The sequence below is a fragment of the Aptenodytes forsteri genome, unplaced genomic scaffold (assembly GCF_000699145.1).
Source record: "Aptenodytes forsteri isolate BGI_AS27 unplaced genomic scaffold, ASM69914v1 Scaffold66, whole genome shotgun sequence".
NCBI classification, from domain to species: domain Eukaryota; kingdom Metazoa; phylum Chordata; class Aves; order Sphenisciformes; family Spheniscidae; genus Aptenodytes; species Aptenodytes forsteri.
In genome coordinates this window covers 5,555,896-5,578,143 of record NW_008795131.1, presented here as the reverse complement: position 1 = coordinate 5,578,143, position 22,248 = coordinate 5,555,896, and the positions used below count along the sequence as shown (strand labels likewise).

Sequence of the window (22,248 nt, the reverse complement as noted above, 5' to 3'; positions counted from 1 at the left end):
CGGCAACGCTGTCAGCCAATTGCTAATGAAGAACCGTCCCTGCGAAGGCCGGATCGCGCTGCGCCGTTCCGTCTGCGTGCTGCAAGGGGCGATGGAGCCGTGATGCAGCATTAGCTCAGTGACAGGAGCGTGTACCTGCGGCAGGAGCGGGAGGGAGCAGCTCTTTGTGTGCCGCTGCCGGGCTGTAGCTGCAAACCCATTGTTTCAGTGATGAGTCATGCGGGAGATAGTAGATGTTAGGAAGCAAGGCAGCTCGGGGGCATGCAGGGGCAAGAGGCTCCCTCAATAAGAAACAAAAACGTGGATTTATGGACTACAGTGGTCCCCTTTTCCTGGCCTGGCACCGGCACCCCAGCCGGGGCGGGAGCTGCCCCTGCAGCCCCGAGCAGGGTGGGTGACAGGGCTCCGTGCGCCTGTTTTAAGCCTGTGACAGTTCCATCGCCTTTCTCGTCAGACCTGCTCGGTGGCTGTTAATATTCGCGGCTCTGTGGCTCACAGATGGCGAATGCGCTCTGGGTATAGCAGAGGTTAAACATTGGAGAACGGGTATTAAGCAGGGTTGTTTATTATATCTTCTGCTGCTGGGAAAGATTTTAATTATTATCCAGCTACCCCACATTATGAGAACGTTTTGTAAACGGATGCAACAAGTGGGATACATAGGAACAAGTGGCAACTGCAAGGCAGGAGCTGCATCACGTTGGGTAACCTCTGAAGGCAGAAATTATTTCGAAGAGGGGCGTGGGCAAGGGAATGCACCGAAAAAAAAAGAAATTGGGCGGGTTTTCTAGTTACCAAGAGCAGCACACAAGGGTGCGTAGACATGCCGCTTTGTACCAAAGCCTGCTCCGGGTAGGACCTGCCTGGGTGAGTTGCACAGCACCCAGTGCAGCGCTCCCTCGGTTGTGATCGGGTGCTTTGTGTTCTGCCGTGATACGCACAGGTACCGTTTCTGCTGCAACAGACATGTCAGGGCTGAACTGGCTGGTGGAGCAGCAGCGTCAGTGCAAACGTGGCTACTTCAGGGAAGTCGTGAGCACCAGGAAGATGTGTGGCATGAGAGGGAGGAGCCCGTCGCTTGAACTTTGGGTAACAGGAAGATGTCAGGGAAGAGCACAAGCAGAGAAATAGCTGGGAAAGACTGGGCAACAATGAAGTGTTTTAGATTGGCTTCCTTCCCTCGCTGTCTTCCTCTCCTCCCCCTTCAGATGTGTGTTCAGAGAAGCTTTACGGTCTGCATTACACCCACAGTTACACTGCGTAATGCTGGGGGGTCAGTCTGGCCTTAAAATCAGTGCAATTTGGGAACAGCATTAGAAAATCTAAAATAAAACTGATTTAAGGCTGCTGGGCCAAAAGCTGACAGCGGTGCTACAGAGTGCTCGGCCTCGGGCGGGAGGGCAGGACGGGAACCTGCTCAGGAGTCCCTGCTAACAGGATGGTGAGCATGTCTGTGGTCATACCTTGTGGGTCTGCCCAGCTGGTGTCCAGGCTCTCCTACCAACCAGATGGTAAAACACCGTAAACACTTAGGCTGTTGCTTTTTCAAACCTGGGAGTAGAGGAGGAAAAAGTCTTCCGTTCAGCCAGACGTTCACCACCCTGTCTTTATGAGGAAGAAAACCGATAGAAGGAAAAACCAGAAAGGTTTTGGAGAAAGGACAGCAGAATGGCTTTGGGAGGGAAGAGGGTTAAGGTACGGCTAGTCCCCTTCACGGGGATTCCTGGAGATGTGGAGCGCTGCGGTGCTTGCACACGAAAACGCAGCACGTGGGGCATAGCCGCTTGTTCTGCCTGCATGGAGAGCATCATGGCCGCTTCCCAGCAGGACAGAGGTGGTGGAGGACTGCCTCTGTGTGCGGCTCGTAACTGAGGAGGAGAGCTTTCTGAAAAGAGGAGATGCAGAAGGATTCCCTCTGCAGACAGCAGCTGGATCTTCACGTCCTCTTTGGACTCACGGGGAGGTCAGGCCAGCAGCTTTTGTCACTGCTTTGTACTTCTTTTTGTGGTTGATAGTTGCTGGGGTGCAGCTTGAATAATCTCAAGCTTTGGGGAGTAGTGCAGGGTACAACTGCTGGGAGAGCTCCGTGGACTAACCTGAAATGAAATCACGCCCTTCAGGGAGGAAAGTGGTGTCTGCAAAGCTGTGAGATCGACATCTACCCCAGCACCTATCCCAGCACGTACCCCAACACCTACCCTCTCCTTCCACGTAGTGCATGGTGCTACGTGTGACACTGGAGACCCCTGAAGCGCCAGGAGAAGGCCAGCGGCGCAGGCAGGGTGGTGGTGTCCCCAGCCACCCACGTGCTGCCTCGTGCAGCGCATGCCGCATTTCGCAGGTCTGCAAATAAAGCAGCACTCGACTTTGGAGTCAGGTCCTGCTGTATTCACCGAGGTGCTGGTTTCCATGAGCGCACACCTGGCCGTAACCACTGCCTTTGCTCTGGTCTGTTTCATTTTCCGGCAGGTATGCACGTGGCTTTTCCTGCTCCTTCAGCCTCTTCCACCAGTGGAAAATTAAACCATGTAGGCTTTGCTTTTCTTAATTTGTAACCAGAGCAAGTCTTGTTCTGTGCCTTCAGCTCTCTGAGGGACGTTTATTGCTTTGGGGAGTTCTTTGTGGCACTGTTTGGGTTTGCCTGTGTGGCTGGGGTGAAGCCCTGCCGCGGGCGGCTCTGACCCACCACGGGGAAACCCGGGCGGCTTTTACTGTGGAGCCTGCCCTGCCGTCAGCCTGTACACAGCAGTGTCACTTCTTGTGTCCCTAGGTAATCAGGCACTGCCTACAATATGGTTCGAACTGTGTTTACAAGATGTTTACCCAAAAGCCTGTTGAATATTATATATGTATTAATATTTCAGAGAACATAATTTCAAATTGCTGAAAAAAGCAGAGTCTAAATACATCAGCTTGAGCTGTACCGAGAAGAGTAACAGCTTGACAGAGTGTAGTACAGTCGCGACTGAGACCTCGGGGGCGAAAAAGACTTCGGTGCTGTGGGGATCCTTGAGTGGTGCCGTTTGTTATTAAAGCTGAGTTCAGACTTTGCTAAAACACTTGCTGGAATTCGAAGGCCGCAGCACAAGTGGTTGGTTGTTATCTCCCAAGTAAACTGGGAGCAAATGAAATGCAAGTAACAGACTAAGTTAGAGGGAGTTGTATGCTTATTAATTAAACAACTACCCAGATACATCTAATGATTTTTACATCTATAGAATCCTCGCTCTTGATGACACTTCCACAACATAAACACTTCTGCTGTTTACTGACTTAAAATAGTGTTTTTTGGAGGCTCTTTTGCTTGTGTGCTCTTTGCACATCCCAGTTTGGTCCTGTGAGCGTGCTTGGATTTGTTGCATGCTTTGTGCTGGGCTTGTGTGACTCGGAAGTAGTTTCTTACAAATGCGTGTGATGGATTTATGTAGATGTAATGAAAATGAAACTTCAGTGGTTTGGCTCATCATCCGTACTCCTGTTTATACGCTCAGCAGACCCGTTCTCCTACGTGATGACAAATGTTATGTAAATGATGATACTAGTAATAATTTTATTTGGATCTCATTAATTTATGGGGAAAAAAACAACAGATTTGGGGGAGGCGAGGGGGATAGTTGATGTTATGCATTTCTTATAATATTAACACCATGGGAATGCAAACAATAACAGACACACCCTGGACATGCACCATGTTGGCCACGTACTTCAGCGTTTCTTATTGTTTTGGGAGTCAGGATTTTGAAGCGCTTTTGTCTCATCCACATCTGCGCTTTCATGCTTCATAATGTTGCTGCTGATAACACTTTTTTCTGTAAACAAGTTTACACATGCACAAACCCGCGAACTGAATCCTTTTTCCGTTTTTTGCAAACTCCAGAGATATTTGACTTGAATTAGAGGGTGGCTGATTTCTTTGAATTTAGGTTAATCCAAGAATGTTTCATGATCTAAGAAAACAAGTTTATTTATAATTGCAAGTAACTAATATTTGTTTTCTTAGGGTTTTTCCCATAGATACTTGTCTGCGACCCACTCAGCTTGCGCTCTCTGCTTTGCTTGATGCTGCTCAGTTATGTTTATAGCCTTTCATTTTTTTGAACATTGCCAGCAAGGGTGGTGACCGAACAGTAAGCATAGTCCTGGCCTTTCCCGTCTCATCTAACTGCCATTTTTGCACAGATCTTAATTGTGTGGAATTGATAACAAGATGTGTGGTGACCAGAAAGATCTCCTTTGGCTGTAGTGCCACCCACCTAGTGCTGATGGGTGAGGAAGAGGACCAGCTCACGCCCGGCATCCGTGTTTCAGCAACGGCTTGGTGCTGTGCCCGGTGTGGTCCTCCTCTGGTGTCCCTCAACAGGTCTCATCAGTATGATGTTGAGACACATCTCCAGAAACCCCATAGGGCTTTTAGGCCAGAGCTGGCTTGTGTCTGGCCAGCTCAGGATGCACGCAGGTCCTGAGCGTCTCTGGGTGCATGTGGCCGTGTCCTCAGTCATTGTTTGCATGCTGCAGGCAGCACATCCTCCTGGATTGCTTTCAGGAGAAGTTAAAGTGCCTCCTGACAAATAGTGCGGTGTTTATCTTTTATTCAAAGGCTTCCAGGTACACAAGAGCTACGCTGCAGCCCCGGAGGACGCCGGTGCCACGGTGGCAGGTGGAAATAGCTCTGCAAGACATGAACACAAGCTTCACTTTCTGGAGTCTGCATAGGCCTGCCTATGAAACCACAGAATAAACTGACAGCAGGTTGGCTTCTGGAAAATAATTGCCTCATGTAATCCTAACCTATCTTGTTACTCAAGTGCTAGACTAGCTGTTGTGCTCACCTTTTCCTTTATCTTTTTTCCCTTTTTTTCCTTTATGATGAGTGCAGACCTGGTGTAGGCAATCAGGCCTGGTGTTGGAGGATGAGGGAGTCACACTGGTCCACACAGAGGACCCCTGCCAAATCTGATGTTGTCTGCACAATTCACCTCTCTTGATGCACTAAAGTAACTTTTTTATCTCATTGTTTCGCGAAGCAGCACTGCGTCATAGGTCAACAGCAGGGCTGGAAGTTGGGAATCTGCTTACCTTAACCCCGCTGATGCCTTTTTCTGTACGGTGGGACACGTCAGTTGAATTTTGTCTATAAAATACTGAACTTCCCGAAACCTGACAAAGCTATATAAACATCAAAACTTTTTTTTTTTCCTTTTTAAATTGAAGAGAGCTCTGATCCTTTCAGTGGTATCTTGTGGCAGTGAGTCCCACAGTGTAATCATATTCAATATGTGAAAGGGTTTCTTTGTTTTTAACTTGTTCCTTTTCAGGTATTTGAGACACGTAGTGCTGAGGAGCATGCTGGCTGCCCACCCTGCGTGCTGGTCTGGGGGCTCCGGTTCAGGGCAGATCCACGCGTGCAGCTGCAGTCTGAAGGAAGCAGTAAAACTGCACATAAGTTGTCCTTCATTTTCCATCTCCATCCCCTCCTGTCTTCTCTACACATACAGGCATACGGGTATGCTTAGAAAGGGAACAATAATACAAATACAAAATACAGCATATAGAGTTTGCAGGTCTTCCTTGCCAAAAAAAGAAAAGCAAAATTCCCTTCCACTTGCTGATAAATTGTATGTTTCACCAAGGGACATCAAAGCATTTTATAATCCTTAGTTGAATTTTGCAGCGCTTCTGAAAGGTCACAGGTGGAAGAGCTGAGGTGCAGGGATGTGAAGTGTCTTACCTAAAGCTGTACCTTGATAAGGCAAGAAGTAAAGTTGAGCTTTCTGTCTCCCCGTCTCCTGTCTAGCTGGATGTGGAGGTTGGAGTATAGAAAGCCCCGGACTTGCTGAACATCACAACATCTCCCGACTGGAAGCTGCCTGCGTTGCATTGTAGAGGATGGGATAGGGATGAATGAGGAGTGTTTCGTACTGAAATCGGGTCTGTCTTATTGCAGATGGTACAATTCACTCTACTTACTAGTTACAGATTCCCTTGGGCTTTCCCTGTCCTTCCTTCGGCCTCTGGTCTTTTTCATAGCAGCATCTGATAAAGAAAGTTGTTTCCTCTGTGTTTCTGTGCTCAGGGTTCTACATAAGAAGCGTGATGTGTATCCGGTGGTCACTCACGAGAGCCTACATGGTGGTGATAACCCTGCAGAAGGTGATGGATGTGCCATGTGTTAGCACGTCTTATGCCTGGTGCCTAACACAGATAGTGCTACCAGGAAGTGTACCTAAGTGCTGTTGCTGGTAATGGGATTCCCAGTGTCCCTGGACAGTGTGTTTGTATTTTTTCTATGTAGAAGAGGCAAGGGACAGAGAGAGACTGTCCGAGTGACCTCAGCAAGGTACATGGGAGCTGGTTCTGCTTAGGCTAGTGAGCCTGAGGTGTGAGAGATGCTGGGAAAGAGATCAAACTCATTTTCCCTCTGTAGCACTCTCTCCGACCTTTCCAAAATCGCCTGGTATGAACAGGACCATCTGAATTCGATGTCCACTGTATGAAATTTTGGTCCGTTTCTTGACTCTGTTTCCTTCATATACCAATTTAGCTTGTTAGAAGTGCATCCTTGCTCATGAAGTCTCCAGACCAATCTCTGAGTATTTATGCAGCTCAAAATACACCAGGTTTTCTCACTGCAGCACAAAATACTCCCTGGTTCAGTCGACCCCTCACATCAGTGCAGTCACATCACCACAAGAGAAGGTTTGAGAGGACTCGGCAGCACCTCACGTAGATCAGTTGATGATCTGGGTACTGTCAGACACTCAGGCAGAGCAGGTATCTCCCTCTGGAAAATCTCCTGCTACCAGCTGACAGCTTGAAGCATTCAAACAAGTCTGTCACTCCGGTTTTGATTAGCTTTGTTCTCTCTGATTAAAATTGCAATGGCCAAATGGCAGGATCTTGCTAGTGAGGATGTGCTGTAGTTTTAGGTGTGACATAGATTGAGCTCTTGTCAATTTGCAGGAAGCTGAGCGAACAAAGGCCATACCGAGTACTTTTGATGAGGAACACACGCCTAGTGTGTGCCTGGACCATCGGCAGAGGATGCTGTAGGTTCAAGGCTTTTGTTGTGAAGGTGGGCAGAATCGCAGTGATGCTGTAATGTGTGCTGGAGGAGGATGTGGCCTGCTCCGAGAACCTTCTCTTCCTCTCGGGGTACCGGCACGCTGACTCTGTGAGTTAGACATTAACTTTGGGAAGAGCCTTGCTCTGTGACTGAGAGCAATGTCTGTGTGAATTCAGAGATGGCAGGGATAACTGCCCTGGTGCAGCCAATTCGGGTGGTTGAGGAAAGCACCTAAGGAAAGCTTCCGACTCCTGTGCACGTGTAGTGTGCTTTGATGGGCAGATGCCTTTGGATTCTTATCTCCTTTTCTTTTTCAAGTTCAGAGATAGGATTCTGAAGGGTAATCTGCACATTTCCATTCATTTCCTTGAGAAGAGAGCTGACTAGCGTGAGCAGCCTCTGAAAACAACCCCTGGCACAGCCCTGGGATGAAGGTGCAGCAGTGGGCTGTCGTTCTCGTCACGGGGATCGAGGAACATAAAGTGAACTGGTGTCGAGCAGATATGCTTACCTAACAGGCTGGTAATTAACCGACAGATCCGGTTTTGCCATGACTCAGTGTGTGACGTGAAGTCATTTAACCTGTCTTTGCTTCAGTTTCTAGCGTGTGTAAAATACAAGCAGTGTGTTGTCTGACTTAAAGAAGTTTGCAGACCGCTTGCATCCCGAGGGTCTGAGACCTGCTTGCAAGTGGTGGATGAAGTGGGGTCTCGGAGTCTCTTCTTTGGGCACATCAAGTGTCTGGGCGTTTTGTTTTAAGAGTACATAGCTTATTTGTAATATGGTTTATTAAGTCAGCTCATGTTTACCATTCTTTTCTGACCAGTACATTTAAAGCGCGTCACTGTTCGCCGTATTTCTGCAGACTTCGGGGTGTCACACTGTCCCAGGGCCAGAAGGGGAGACACAGGTTTCCTCGTGTGCGTTGGAGCAGGTGGGGTTGGGTCCTGCCTGTCGTCAGTGCAGCTTTTTGCTCTGAACCGCGACACAGAAGCTGTTCAGCTTGCAAATAACGGCTTATCAGAACACATTACTTCGTCTCCTTATTTCTTAAAAATGCCAATGCCCAATGGAAAAGCATTGAGACAACATCTTGTATAGAAACAGCTCTACTGGTTGTCTGCCCAGGTGAAGCTCCATCGTCATGTGCTGTTGGTGCCCACCCCGCCTGTCAGAGCCAGTGCTTTTCTGCACTTTATCCTGAACTCGGCAGAAAGGTGCAACAAGGGTTTTACATCAGTCCAGCCTGCCAAGCTTCAGTGCTGCAGCAGAGACAGCCCGCAGCGTGCTCGGCACCTTTACGGCTTGAAGGCGCTGGGGTGGTCTGTGTATATATAAGGCTGTCCAGGATGATTTTATTTTTTTAGCAGTCTTGATCTGTTTTCTTTTCCTTTGTAGTACTGCTAAATCCTGGCCCTTTATTTCTTTTTTCTGTCCACTAAGAGTTAGTTGTAACTAAAATGCAGCTAAAATGACTATCTCGAGCTGATTCAGGGTTTCAGTTAAGCACTGGAATAGCAAATTAAAGCACAATGTAAATTATCCGTAGAGATTTGAGAAGCTGTTGCTTTGAGAAACATCTGCCAGCTATTATTTAGTTATGGTTGATACTTCTTTGGGGCTTGGGAGATGAACTACAAGATTTCTTGAGGGTCTTTCCAACCTTCCTTTCTGTGTTCCAGGAGCCGCGATGGTTTTGTTGAAGGGAAATACTCACTTCCTCGTAAGCCGTCTGACTCCATAAAGTAGGAATAAAGTGTGTCTGCACCCTAGATTTTTATCAGGCAAGAGGATCATCTTGTCATTTCTCTAATTTATTTCAAGTTTGGATACTGAGGTCACTTTGATTTCTAAGAGTTACAGATAAGCCGTCATGCTGAAGCCACTAATGGTCTGTATTGGTTGGCGCTAAGGAAGGGATAGTTTATGTGAAGGCTGGTTTTCCTTTGCTTTCACAGATATGACATAAATGTGTCATCATCCTCTGGCTGAGAAAATGGAGATTCAAGTATTTTTGTCATTAATAGTGAACGGTGACATCATCTGCAGATAAGGTATGAGTGTGCGGTGTGCCAGCGCAGTGAGGATAGCTCAGCAGAGGGAGTATCAGGTGGGAGCTAGGGTCTTTAAAACCCTGAAATTGAAATCCCAGGAGGGCTGGCTTAGCTCTCACTCCTCTGGAGTGTATCACGAGCTTCTGATTTCTAATTGTGAAGCATTTCGGTATCCTTTGTGAATAGCACGCTTCTAAAATGCGGTTTAGTCTTTAAGAATACAATGTTTGTGGCCCAGTCTGTGTTAATAGGAAGGAAAATGGGACGTCTTGGTAGCAGGCTGAAATCTGAACACAGCACCTAGATGAGCAGCAGCGAGTGGTCTCGTTGGGGAGTCGTCGGGTGCCTTGCAGCCAGCTCTTTCCCGTAGTCTCACCGGTGAGGGCCTGCTGCAGCCGTGGGCACAGCCGGGAGCCCGGGGGGTTTCAGGGAGAAGTGCTGTGTCTCAGGGCTGCCACGTTGCTGATGGAGAAGCAGTGGTGTGACAGGATGGGCACTAAACAGTGGTTTTAGCAAAGATGGGAGAGAGAAGTTGGGCTTGTGTTGTGCTGTTGTCAACCAAAATTCAGAGGGGCTCAGAGAAAGGGGTCACAATTTTAAAGCGGTCTCAGTCCTCCAGCTTGTTTCAAGGCACTTGAAAGCGCCAGTGGCTGTTGCTGGCGTAGCCTCTTGTGTCAGCAGCCTTAGTTATGACTCAGTTAGCCTGGCTCAGGCTGAGCATTGCTGGTCTCTAGTACTGCTGACTCGGTTCTTATCTTCCCTTTCCTGCGTCTCCCCTGCGGAGTCAGGGACCTGCAGAAACAGAAACCAGCCTTCAGGCTCCAGCCTGCCCTTCCTCTCAGCGTGGCAGTCTCCCTCCCCAGGTGCGGCCGGGCCAGCCTCGGGAATGGGAAAAATCTGGAGACTCTTTCTGTCCCCAGCACTTTCCTGGTATGAACGAGGAGTGACTCCTGTGGGTGACGCTGCTGTAGAACCAGTGTGAGTGAAACCCAGGTCACTCTTCTCCGGGTCTGTAATGGTTCATGGTGTGCAGTATAAGCTGCCAGAAGCATTGAATGATTCGGAGAAACACTTCAAACTATTCAGAAAATTACACCACGGAACTGCCATTGCCTAACTGTTCATGAAGTTAAGTAATGTTCTCTCTCTGTACTGGGGAGGGACCTTTAAGCATATGTAGAGGTAAGATGCTTGATTATGCAAAGGCGCATGCCGTTGATAAATTCTGAGTACTGATAGTGTCCCTAGTACAAAATAGGAGCATTAAAAAGGGCATTAAAATACCGTAAAGGCATGCTTATGCAGTGCTCTTGCGGCATGACTTAGGCAGGAGGCTCAGTGACGTACCCTGGCCGCTGCCGGGCCATGCTGCCGGCCCAGGAGGCACGTGCTGTTCTGCCTGCACGGCTGCTCCCTTTGCTGGCAGCGCTTGCCGTTACAGATGGGTGGCATTTCCAGGGCAGGCAAAAGGGAGGAGATAAATTTAAACCCAGCAGATTATTAGGTAACAAAGTTAAGAGTGCCTGGCACTGTGTATTCCTGGACCATCAGGGCCCTAAAATAGCACCAGTCCACCGGTCAGGAACGCTGACCCTGTTTCTGTGTCCTCCTGTGGCAAGATTTGCTGTTCCGTCCTGTTGCTGCTGGTGTTGCTGTCGTCCTCCTTTACGGTGTACCGCCTCGGTGGCTTGGCCGGGAAGCTGAGGTCCCCCGCTCTTGTGACGTGGGCCTTTTGGCAGGTGGTGTGGTGTGGGCAGGGTGAGGTTCCTTGTCCCCTCGTGCCTCGGTTGTGGTTCCAACCCCCTGAGGGTTCGCAGGGCTGGTTCACTCCCTTGATTCATTCAGTCCTCAGTCCCTTTGATGAGAGTGTCAAGAATGACTGGAAATTACACATAATTTTGCTGTGCACCTTCCGGTTCAGCTGTCCCTCTGAGCCCAAGAAAATGCCCTAAGCCTTGCATGCTTTTTCCATACTGGGCTTGCAGAAGCTCATGTGCCGAGTGCACTGCACGTGAAAGAATGAGCCACACGTGTGTCTGAGCACATGGCGTGCTAGTTACCGTTCATTGGTTTTATCTGTATCTGTGAAGGAAAGCGGCTGAACTTACTTCATATGGAAAAACAAAGAGCCCGAGGGGGCTTTTTTAAAGCGTGTCTTGAGTTTGTTTGCAAGGTGTGAGTACAAAGTGAGCAGGAGACGGAGATCTTCATAGCTTGGTGGAAGTGTCTCTGTCCTGAAGGGGTGTGTGTGTTAGGAAGAGATGGCTTGGAGATCCTTCAGTCCTCTCAGTGGTGGGAGGGGTCAAGAGCGTGGTTCCTTTTTGCCTGTGGACGAGTCAGACACAGAGGGCAGTGGCTCAGTGGTGTCAGATTTTGCCTAAAAAATCCTTGAAATAAACTCTTTAGCTCAAGGGAGCTCAAGATTTGCAACACCAAAGGCCTTGTTGGCAGCTTGTCAGCAGCCTGAGGGCTGCACCTGCTTCGCAGAGACATTTACATAAATATTTCTGATCAGTAATGCACACTTGTAACCTTACTTTCCTGTTCTCTCAGCTTCCTCGATGAATGAAAATTACTTGTAGGAATTTCACTGCCAACTCCTGCTCGTGCACTGGAAAGCATTGCCATCAGTGCAGACCTCAGCTGCAGGTCTCCTTTCTAGATCCTCTGCTATCATGACGTTAGCTCCGGAAGCCAGTACAGGAGTGAATTCAGCACGGGCAGGTTCTGCTGTCCTCATCAGACCTCAAGAAGTATCAGGAGCTTCCATTAATTGACTTCTTTGCTGCTGCCCTCCTGTCCGGCACGGTGCAGTTTTACGTCTGGGTGGAAGTTGTGCGGTCTTTCGTCTGGCGCATGCCTGGCAGGGGCTGGCGTCCGGGACGCTCTCCCTCTCCCAGCTACCTGTGCCCCCCGGCGCTGGCTGCGTGGCCAAACACGCACATAAAAAACACTATTAGTCAGCAGGTCACCAGGGTTGAATTTCCTCGTGCATCCTGTGCCAGGGCCATCGTGTTGGCTCTGGCTGCAAACCAAGCAGCAAAGTGGAGCAAAAGAATTGCAGACAAAGGGCTTTTATTTATTAGTTATTAATGTTGTTCAGTTGAACCAGTCTGAAATCATCGGTAGCTAAGATATATGTTGTTTACATCAGGGGATTCCTGCTGGGGTTTTTGCCACCCTGCCCTGCTTTACTTCTTCCTGTAAGGAAATCTTGATAATTACCCTGAAATATTTTGAGAAAATGTAGAGAAATACTGCATTCAGACTCTGAGCTTCTGTTTAAACAACTTCACATTTTGGAGTCAGTCAGCTCTTGAGCTCACTTACCCTCCTACTTGGTGCTACAAGGAGTTGAATTAACATTTTGGATTTGAGTCCAGTGGGAAAAGTGCTCCTTGGATGTGAAATCCTTCCAGATCACTGAATTTCACATGGTGCCTTCCCAAGTGCCACAGGGTCAGAGACTGGAGATCCAGCCCTGGTGCTGGAGCTCGATCCAGGTGCTGCTTTCTCCTCGTGCAGGTGCTGGACAGTATTTACCTTGTCAGCTGGGTGCTTGACCTCATTCCTGGTCTCATGAGGCATGTGTGTTCGGGCTGTTGCTGCAGCTGAGTGTTGAACTAGGGCTGCTAAGGTTTGTAAGGTTTGAAGTTCCCCTCCTTCCCGCCTCCGGCAGCAGGTACGGTGCCTGGCTGCCCTCCTTGAAGTTCACGCCGCGCGTCTCTTCGGGCACTCCTCGCTGGCCTCCTCTGACCGGGGGTCTCGGACACTCTGCTGCAGGCCTGATGCGGCTCTGGACAGAGTTGTTCAGGCAACCAGCCAGCAGAGTTGGGCCAAAGTGCTTTAATGAAGGTTGGAGGAAATACGATGTATGCTGTAGAAATCCTGGGCTGAAGGGAACTTCAGGAAATCACGTCGTCTGTGAATCAGGGACAGTGACGCTGTGCGGTCACATGTACTAAAGGTCATTCAGAATCGGGAATAAAAGTTACGTTCCCTTTATTGCTCTCTGTTGCTTTTGCACTACACCCCTCAAAATCAAAAGCTGGGTGAGAAAGTACCCAAGCAGCGGCAGGGACCCTCGGGTGGTGTGTGAGGACTGGGCAGCTCCATGGCTGGTGAGGTCGCCTTACCAGGGGGCCCTTTTCCCCTTGTTCCACTTGTATTTAATATAGCTTCTTGAAGATAATTGGGGGTTTGAGCGTAACCTGGTAATTCCAGGTTGCAGTACACATGCTTTTCTATCGAATTTCCTAAATATACACTCCCACTTCAGCGTTTAGGTCAAGCCTAAGCTTCTCCTGTGGTCAGGCTCTTCCGGGATGCTTCTTAGAGCTTCCTCTGAATTACCTGATATTGGCCACTATATAAGACAGGATACCAGACTGTATGCATTGTTTCTCTGATCCCTTCTTGATGAAGTAAGGGTTTATTTTCCAAATATTTGTATATTACTATGAAGAAGTCATAGCTCCAAGCAGGCTGTTGGTGCACCATTTTTTGCTGCAACTCCTTGGAGGCTGTCAGGAATGGGAGCCGCTGAGCTTCATGGACAGCGGGTTTGGAGGTACTTGGTTAAGGCTGTGAGATGTCTAGATGCCAGGGCCACTGGCGCCACAGGACTTGTGTAAATAAATTTCATTTTGCTATGTTCACACAATTATAGCCGGAGACCTGGATCGCATTTAATGAGGTTTATTTTGCTAGTCGGGCCACACAGATTTCATTTACTTTGTCTAGTGTTCTAAAAACATATAGGAATGTACGCACATCAAAGCTAAGTTTAAGACCTTGAATAAAATCCACAGCAGTAAAGAAGTGCCCTGATGGGTTTGTATCAGTGTAAAGTCCATTGAGCTAAGATTTACACTTGATAGTATAAAATACAGGGTATTTTAACCTAAGAAGCCTGCCCTGCCTTGCATGGGTGGTTGGTTATGACCAGCTGCAGTCCTGCAGCTGCGGTTTGTCTCTCGGCCATTGGGTGTCCTGGGTCAGTGCTTGGAGAACAGGGAGCGGGGGACGCCTGGCTCACGAGGTTTCCCTGTCTCCTGCGTGCTGGCTCTAGTTTAGGAGGCGATCCTGAAATGCACAGCTTTTTCCCAGGCTGCTGTTAGTCAGGGCTGGTCTCTGGGCTTGTCCTTGCCTCCCTGGAAGTGAATGGCGGCGTTGTCCTGGGGCTGTCACAAGGCCACGGCGGGCTCCTTGATAAAATGCTCGATAGCTCTTTGCCATTTTAAAAACAGAGAAGGAAAAATTGAAAATGTTTTGTTGTGGATTGGTTTCTTCTGCTATACGATAGAGCACAGTGATGTGTTTACATACGGACGCAAGCAGGGAGGGCTTTGGGAAGGTGGTGTAGAAGTAAGCATCGCTCGGGGTGCTGAGTCCATCCCTGCGGGCTTGCGCAAGGGTAAGGGGGGACTGATCCTGCACCTACACCAGATCCCTCCAAGGAGCGGGCGTGGGCTGCCAGCCAGGTCCTGCCACAGCTCTCAGAGATCCATTAATCTTGTTCAGCTCAGTAATGTTTGCCCTTGGCAGAAAGGCCTTCCCATTTGTGGGTTTGGACCTTGGGAGGGGGAAGTGACTGGATCAGGCCGTTTCTCTCCACGCGGTGCTGGGACGGGGGAGAAGGAGGTTGGTCGGGTGGCGTCTTGCTTTTTGTCTGCTGCTGCGATCGTGGCGTCCCCGGAGACGTCCGGGTCACTGCAAACAGCGGAGGAGCCAGGAGTCACCTCGGCAGCTTGGTCTCAAGGGCTGAATGTGGGGGCAGCATGTGGTTTGTATTTAAATAGTCCGTGCTGGAGTGAAAGGGCAATGAGTGGAAGGTGCAGCATGACTGGGACACAGGATGGATCTCCAGGGGCGCAGGTCTTGCCGTGGGCTCGGGGCATGATGCGGGCCGGGCCATGTTACCCCTAGGGCCTCCACTTCCCTCTCAGAAAGACAGGCAGTTAGTCACCAGCCTGGTTAGAGGCCTGTGGATGGGGAAGGTCAGGGAAGCACCATTAATCACTGTTGGTGTTTCTCTTTCAGAGGAGAATGAGAAGCACGAGAAGCTCCGCCTGGAGAGGGAGCAGGAGCAGAAGAAGGCCGGCAAGGCCAGCGTGCCGCGGGCGAACAGTGCCATTCCCCTGGAGGAGCCCCCAGCCCCGCCACCGCCACCGCCCCTGGCAGCCCCCATCTCAGTCATTCCCATCCCTGTTGTCACCAGCCCCCCCCAGCAAGCAGCTCAGACCACCCTGTCCCCACCGCTTGTACAATGCCACCAGACCCTTGTAAGCACTCCCAGTGTCACTAAGGAAGCATCGTCGGTTGCACCGGTCATCCAGAGGCCGCCGGGCCCGCTTCTGCCGGACGGGAAAGCTGCTACACCCCCGTCGGGCAGCCCGAAGCAGCTCCAGCATTACGCGGCGCCGGTCCTGGCCATCTCCCAGCACCATGTGGTTCAGCAGCCCATCCAGCCCCAGCCTCACCAGCCTCTGCAGCACCCGGGAGCGCCCCCGCAGCTCAGTGCTCTGAAGCTGGCTCCGACAGAAGACACGAAATCAAATGAGCAGAAGAAGAGACCTGGAGGGTGAGTGCACCTTGTGTGTGGAGGCTTCTGAGAGGGACCAGACAAAAATGATACCGAAAGCTGCATCGACCTGGAGCAGCTACTGCTTTTGCAAAGAGTTGTCAGATCAGAAATACCAAGATCCGTGGATGTTTGGATGTCTGTTTGGTTTTTTGATAAGAGGGTTTCTTAGCTTGATGTTTTTTATTTTTCCTCCCTGACTACACACTGTAGGATTCTGTACGAGGATTTCTTTTTCCAAGCCAGAACTGTATTAGGAAGCAAGTCCCAGCACTGCCTGTCTGATCTCAGGTGGCATCTGGTATTATGTTTGGCAAAAGTTCTCTGCTTATACTGGTCAGGGAAATCGTGCAGCAATGCTGCTTGCAGGAACTTTCTTGAAAACTGGGATGTGATCTGGGAGGTTTTATTTCCCAGGACAGAGATCACCTTAGCTGCTGTTTCAATTTCTTAGTGCTGTAAGTGCTAAGGGCCTCCTGCTTGTTCAAAACTCCTGCAGCTGGAAGGGACTGAAGGCTGTTTAATCTGTCCTCACCCTCGGACAGGACTTGTGACTGATGTTGCTCCAGGTTAGTGTTTGTCTAACTTGTTCTTAAGGACTTTGGCTGGTGGAGACTCTGTCTTCTTAGGTGGTTGTGTCCAGACCACAGTATCCTAATACGTAGTTTGGTATTATTTCTTGTGGACTGGGAGAACAAATCGTTCCCTTCTTTGCAGCAAGCTTTTACCTGTTTCCCTTGGCCCCTCAGTCTTCCTTCCTGCAGGATAAATGACCTGGATCTGTTCAGTCTTTCCTCCTGGGCCATGTTGTCTAGACCTCTGACCATTCTCCCGACTGCCTGCAGCTGGTAGATAACTCTTTGCAATGGTGTTTAAAATGGTATGCTAATCCCATGGAGGCTGGGCAGAAAGTCGCTCTGTGTGTCTTGTCTGTTCAGTGCAATAAAGCAAATGTACCACTGGTTTCAGGGCAGGGGTGGGGATCTGGTCAGGAGTTCAGAGGAGACGCTGCTAGACAAAATGCCAGCTGGAGTCCCCCTCTTGCTGTGCAGCATAGCAGCGGCAGCCTTGTCCCACTCCAGTATGGCTCAGGCTGCTGTGCTGACACAGACCCAGCAGAGGTGGAGGCCCTGCTAGTCGCTCCGGTCCACCCAGCCTAAACAAGTGCCAGCAGAAGAGACAGACAAAATGCAGTCCTTTCTGGGCTAGTGACCTGCTCGGGAGAAACATTTTGGCCAGGTCAAAATCTGGCCTTGCCTTTTGCTCCGTCCTGGATGGAGCTCAGTATTTTGAATGTATCAGAAGGTCAGGACGTGGCAGTTCACTTTCTTTTCCCCAGGTCCTCTGGTCCTTACGGCGTTTGCTTTGAGCTGTAATGCAGAACCACTGTGAGCCAGTTGTGAGAGGAGCACGAGTGCGGGGCTGTGAATTGGTACTGACCTTCCCTGTGGACGGCCTCCATGCGAGGAGTGGTAGTTTCAGTATCATCTTGTGGGAGCAGGAAGAGGTGTAAGATGTAGTGGACAAAAAAAGGGTTCATAGTGTCCTTTGGGATGTAGAGATCCCAAAATGCATAGAAGGAAATAGTGAAAGTAATGTAGATAAGAATTTGTAAAGATAATGGCCTTTGTAAAATGCCAATATAATTCCACTAAGATAGATTGTGATCTTTAAAGCTTGTCTATAAAACGCTCAGCTGCAGAAACGATAAGTATATTTGTGCTTTAATCAAGCGAACCTGTCACTGATGTTGTTATGTGGGTTCAGACGGGTGTAGAGGGGGTTTCCGACGGCACGGGGGTACCAGCGAAGGCTGCGGGGAGTTTTGCTGTCTGAGCAGCAGCTGTCCTGGCAGCAGGCAGTGGGGTGGCTGCGGTTGCACCAGCAAACTGCTCTTGTGCCGTCACGCCGAGCTTTGCTCCTGGGAAGTTGGGAGGGCTGTTGTCCCAGCGTGAAGTGCAGCATCACCGCTGGGTCTGTGCCGTAATCAGAGCATTTTACCGTGCAGGATTTCTAGAGCTGTTGGCATAGGCACACCAGAAAAATACCTGTCTGATGCTGAGCGAGTTGCAAAGGTTTCCTGAAATGCATTTTGATGGGTTACCCCAAGGTGCATGCTCCTTGTCTCCCCGGAATTATTCCTTTAGACATAAGCACAGAAAAGATGTCTTTTTCAGCTTGTAAATGTTTCATGGAAAAAGGCTGTCAAATACTTGTTTTTAAATACCTGAATATTTATTAAATATTAACGTACCTCCTGAAATGCTCACCTCACTGTCAGTGTATTTTCAGCCAAAGGAAAATAATTACTTTGCATAGTGTATGGAAGATATTTGAAATCTTCACGTGTCTACTAATGTACTTTATCACCACTGTGGCTGAAAAACTAAGTTAACATGAATTTGTTTGGCTTTTCCTAAAAGTATTCCTCTTGATTTGGAGGGTGGGGACAGACCAGAACCCAAAAAACCAGAAGCTCGCCCTGGTTCTTCCTTTAGCAGTGACTGGAGGATTCCTGGATTACTTCATTCTGTATTTATGCTCAGCTGTGTTATTTCAGGCACAATAAAAAACTAAAGCGGTTTGAAGTATGTCTGCCAAGTCCCCTACACTTCATTTGAAACTGCATAAATCTTACCCCACCAGAGTGTAGGTGGGTCAGAATCTGGGCTATCTAGTACTGTGTAAATACATACAACTCATACTTTTGTGTCTTTCCCTGTTGTTGATAGTAGCCGTGTCTGTGTGTATATACACACGTTACACCTGTTTGTATCTTGTGTGCAGTATATGTGTAATGCTTATTCCATCTAATATGCATGTAAAGTACGGATTTTATCTTGATACGGTATAGGTAGAAATCTATATGCAACTTGTATTAAAATAGCGATATCTGAACACCTCTATTGCTTTTTAATATTTACCTGTATATCCTAGACACACACGCACTGGTGAAAGTACAGGTTGAATGGCAGTAGTTTTAAACCTGACACTGAGTTTATCTTTGTTCTGTTTGGGTTACAGGGTTGGGACCAGGGAAGTACATAATAAATTGGAGAAGAACAGGTGCGTAGAAAGCCAGGGGTTTGATTTTTTTTTTAATTGTAATTCCCCTTCCTTTTTTTTTTTGGCCTATAGTCTGTCAATATTTGTTTGGCTTTGGCGTTTTTTTGTTTGTTTGTTTGTTTTTTAACAAATAACCTGAACAAAATTCTTAGTGGCTTTTAATGAATCTTGCAGTATTGCTTTGCTTTCTTATAGCTCAATTCTGCATCTCTTGCTTCCCACTATGTTTTACTTACCTGCGTAATTGCATTACAATAACCCTGCAAAGCCCTGATCCCGCAAAGTAAATCCCCACGTGCATAACGGTGTAACTTCTCTTTTGATTTAAAGTAATAAAGTAGCCAAGATCGGGGGTCAGTATACAGTGTGAGTTCAGAATAAAGACCAGTTCCTGATCCAAAACTCTTACAAGTCTAACTAGATAAATCGGAAATACGGTGAAAGTGGAAGCAACAGCACAGGGAGATGAGAGATTTAATTTAAGATTGCACTATGGTTTCCTAACAAAGCTAGGACTAGAATCCAGGCATACAACCCCATAGTCCTCCTGCTGGATTGAGCTGGTTCAGTTGTAAGCATGCAGGTAGTCTCGGTGACTGCTATGCACATGTGTAAGTGCTTTGCTGGATTAAGGCCCAAATTAAGCTCTAGCCCTCTGCTAAATTGATTTCTGGTGTGTGCTCCCACAAACTGACAAACCACCTGTGTTTTCTTTAGACGTGCACATTTGAAAGAATGCTTTGAGACATTAAAACGCAACATCCCCAACGTAGACGACAAGAAGACCTCAAACCTCAGCGTCCTAAGGAGTGCCTTGCGATACATCCAGGTATGTATAGCGTTCGGGTTACTGTTGGCTGTCACTGTATAGCACTTTATCTACTGAAACCAGAGAACGGTGCTAACTTTGCTTAAAGCAAGTTACTTACCTTTTTCCTGTAGGGCAATGGAAAAAGGGGAGAGAAAAACTCCCATTCCTCCTTCTCCTCCCATGCTAGCGTAGTCATTTATCACTGCAGATTTCCAGAACATTTGGATATTCTAGGAGTATTTGCTTCATGCAGTCTCCTCATACTAGAAGTTCCTAGTTAACCACAAGTCATCCGTACCAGCGATGGTGGTGCAGTGAACAGATAATTCAGACGATCTTAAAGAGGGACATCCAGGCTGTATAAACTTAAGCTGCTCCTTTTTTGACTAAGGTGAATTCTAATCCGTATGTTTTGGGGAGGTTTTCTGTTTGCTTAACCAAAACAGACAGACTTCCATGAAGGTTTTGAATGTCTCAAATTCTTGATGAGTTGGAGATGTAAGTACAGGTCATTTGCTTGGAGGCAGGGAAAGACTGGAATTTGGGGTTGCAGCATGAAGCTCTAGGTGGATGGGGTACCAAGAATGAGTCTGGGAGAAAGTAGAGATAAAATTCAGTTGTGGTCTTTGCAGGTTGAGTGAAGTAAGTGTTAGCGTTTGCTTATCTAGTGTTTGTAAAAGTGGTTAATGGTAGCACAAAATAAATTCTTAGAGATGTCCTCTGTGACTGTGAAATCAATAGCATGTAATGCAATTAAAATTCATCTGGAAAATGGAGGAGTTACTAAATTTATAGTGCAAATGAAGAGAGCCAATAGACCTCATACATTTTGGCTGGAATAAAAGGGTGCTGAGGACTGTTCAGAATGGGCTTTTCCACAGTAAAGTGTCATCTCTTTTCCTCGCTTTCTTCCCATTTTCCTCAGTCTCTCTCAAATATAATTTCATTCCTATGTTCAGAAGTACTGGACATTGATTACTTGCATCAACTTTACTTTGGAGAGTCAGTAATTACTCATCACCTTTCAGAGTTAGACCAGCTCAGCCCTTCTCATTAGTCTTCACCGGCGACTTCCCTTGGAGAGCCTTTGGTTGGGGCAAATTCTAATGGTACCCAGCCACCGGAGGATGGCAAACAAAAGGAAATACCTGTGTTGCTTTAAAAGGTCATTTTTGGAGATGTGGTTGTATTGCAGCCTAATAGGCATTAGAAAAGGTCTGAGCTTTTCATTTGATTTCAGGCAGGCTGGTGTTGGTAGAGATGAGCTTCCATTAGCAGCAAGGGAGACAGATCATCCACTCTTGCGTTTGGGAGTGGAGTCCTGAGTCAGGGTGTCATGAAGGGAGCTGTTTCTGGCGTGATAGCTGATGCTCTGTGAATATTGATACAGGTGCAGACCTATCTGTGAGCAGACTCTGCTCTCTGGCAGCATTTTTATTCTGTGCTTTTGAAAGACAGCTTAAAATTCTCTTTGAGGATGTTGGTGGGGATGGCCGATTCTTCCTCTCCCTCTTCTCTGGATCTGTTGTGAAATGTTTTGAGGCTTAGACGCAGTGCAGTTTTGTGCTACCTACAAGCATATGTACCAACATCTCAGTAAATTGCTAGGAATTAAACTCTCGTCATGTCCTCTTAGGAAGTGTAAACTACTTTATGGCGGTCCAGAAGGTGTTCACAGATTCAGAACCGCATTTTGTTTGCTTTAGGTTTCTGCCACTCAGGGTCCATTTTGGTGCCGCCTCCGAATTGCTCTTCCCAGCATGGATCCATTCTGGGAATCAGAATGGCTGGGATCAGGTCTGTCGACCTGACTACTCCGATGTGCCTGTGCTGTTCTGTGTGCCCACCATCTGGGGCTGAAGAGGGCCTCAGGGTGGTGTAATTGCAGTGTATTTAATCATTCAGTGAAGTGAAAATGCAGAAGTTCTGACGGTTAATGTTGCAATATTTGCATCCCGGTGCCAGGGACCATCACACCGTAGGTCACTGTATCTGCACAGCTCTGGTTTACTTGCTGCGCTGCCTGCATGCACCACAGACATCGTGGCTTGCAGGAGAAATTGCTAAGGAGACTCCTCTCAGATGTGCAGTGCCGGTGTCTTCGAAACTCCCTGGTTGCCTGCGTTCCCTCTGGGCTGGCTTCGGGGAGCGCGCAGGGAGCAGCCCTCGACTTCTCCCACCACTTTCAGTGCAGAGAAATCGAACTCTCTTGTCCAAATGTCTCTGCTGTCCATATGTCTCTCCAGCTTCCCACTTGGAGGTGGCCTTAAGGGTAATGAAGCTGGTTTTGTGGTGGACACGCGGGGTCCGGGCGCTGCAGGAGCCTGGCACTGAGCTGGGTGGGAGGGGAGGCCGGGGAGCAGGCGGCTGGGAGCTGACAAGCCGCAGGTGGGGTGCAGGAGGTGTGTGCGGGAGCAAAACCTGACTAAAGCCCCGAGGCCATGGGCTGCGGGTACAGCACCAGTTCCCCTGCCAGTAGTCTGCCTGGGGTGCCACAAAGGAGAACTGCCCCATCGCCCGTGACGGGCTGAGGGTGGCCGTAGCACTGGGACGGGGCCAGCTTGCGCGCTGCTGCGTCCGTCTGTCTGTCCGTCGGTGGGGCAGCGCTGGGCTGGCGCTGGCAGAGGGGAGGAGGCGGATCGGTCAGCCAGCCTGCGGCTGGGTGCTCACC

General features: G+C 48.6%; 1 protein-coding gene across 1 annotated transcript in view; it reads left to right on the top strand.

Moving 5' to 3' along the window:
* The first annotated feature begins 823 nt into the window (after positions 1-823).
* Positions 824-22,248, top strand: part of MNT (MAX network transcriptional repressor) — a 43,329-nt gene continuing 21,904 nt past the window's right edge. The window contains exons 1-5 of the mRNA XM_019471784.1: positions 824-852; positions 5,316-5,503; positions 15,160-15,700; positions 18,725-18,766; positions 19,484-19,595. Of these exons, the coding sequence (XP_019327329.1) occupies positions 824-852; positions 5,316-5,503; positions 15,160-15,700; positions 18,725-18,766; positions 19,484-19,595 (912 nt within the window). The remainder of the gene's footprint in view (positions 853-5,315; positions 5,504-15,159; positions 15,701-18,724; positions 18,767-19,483; positions 19,596-22,248) is intronic.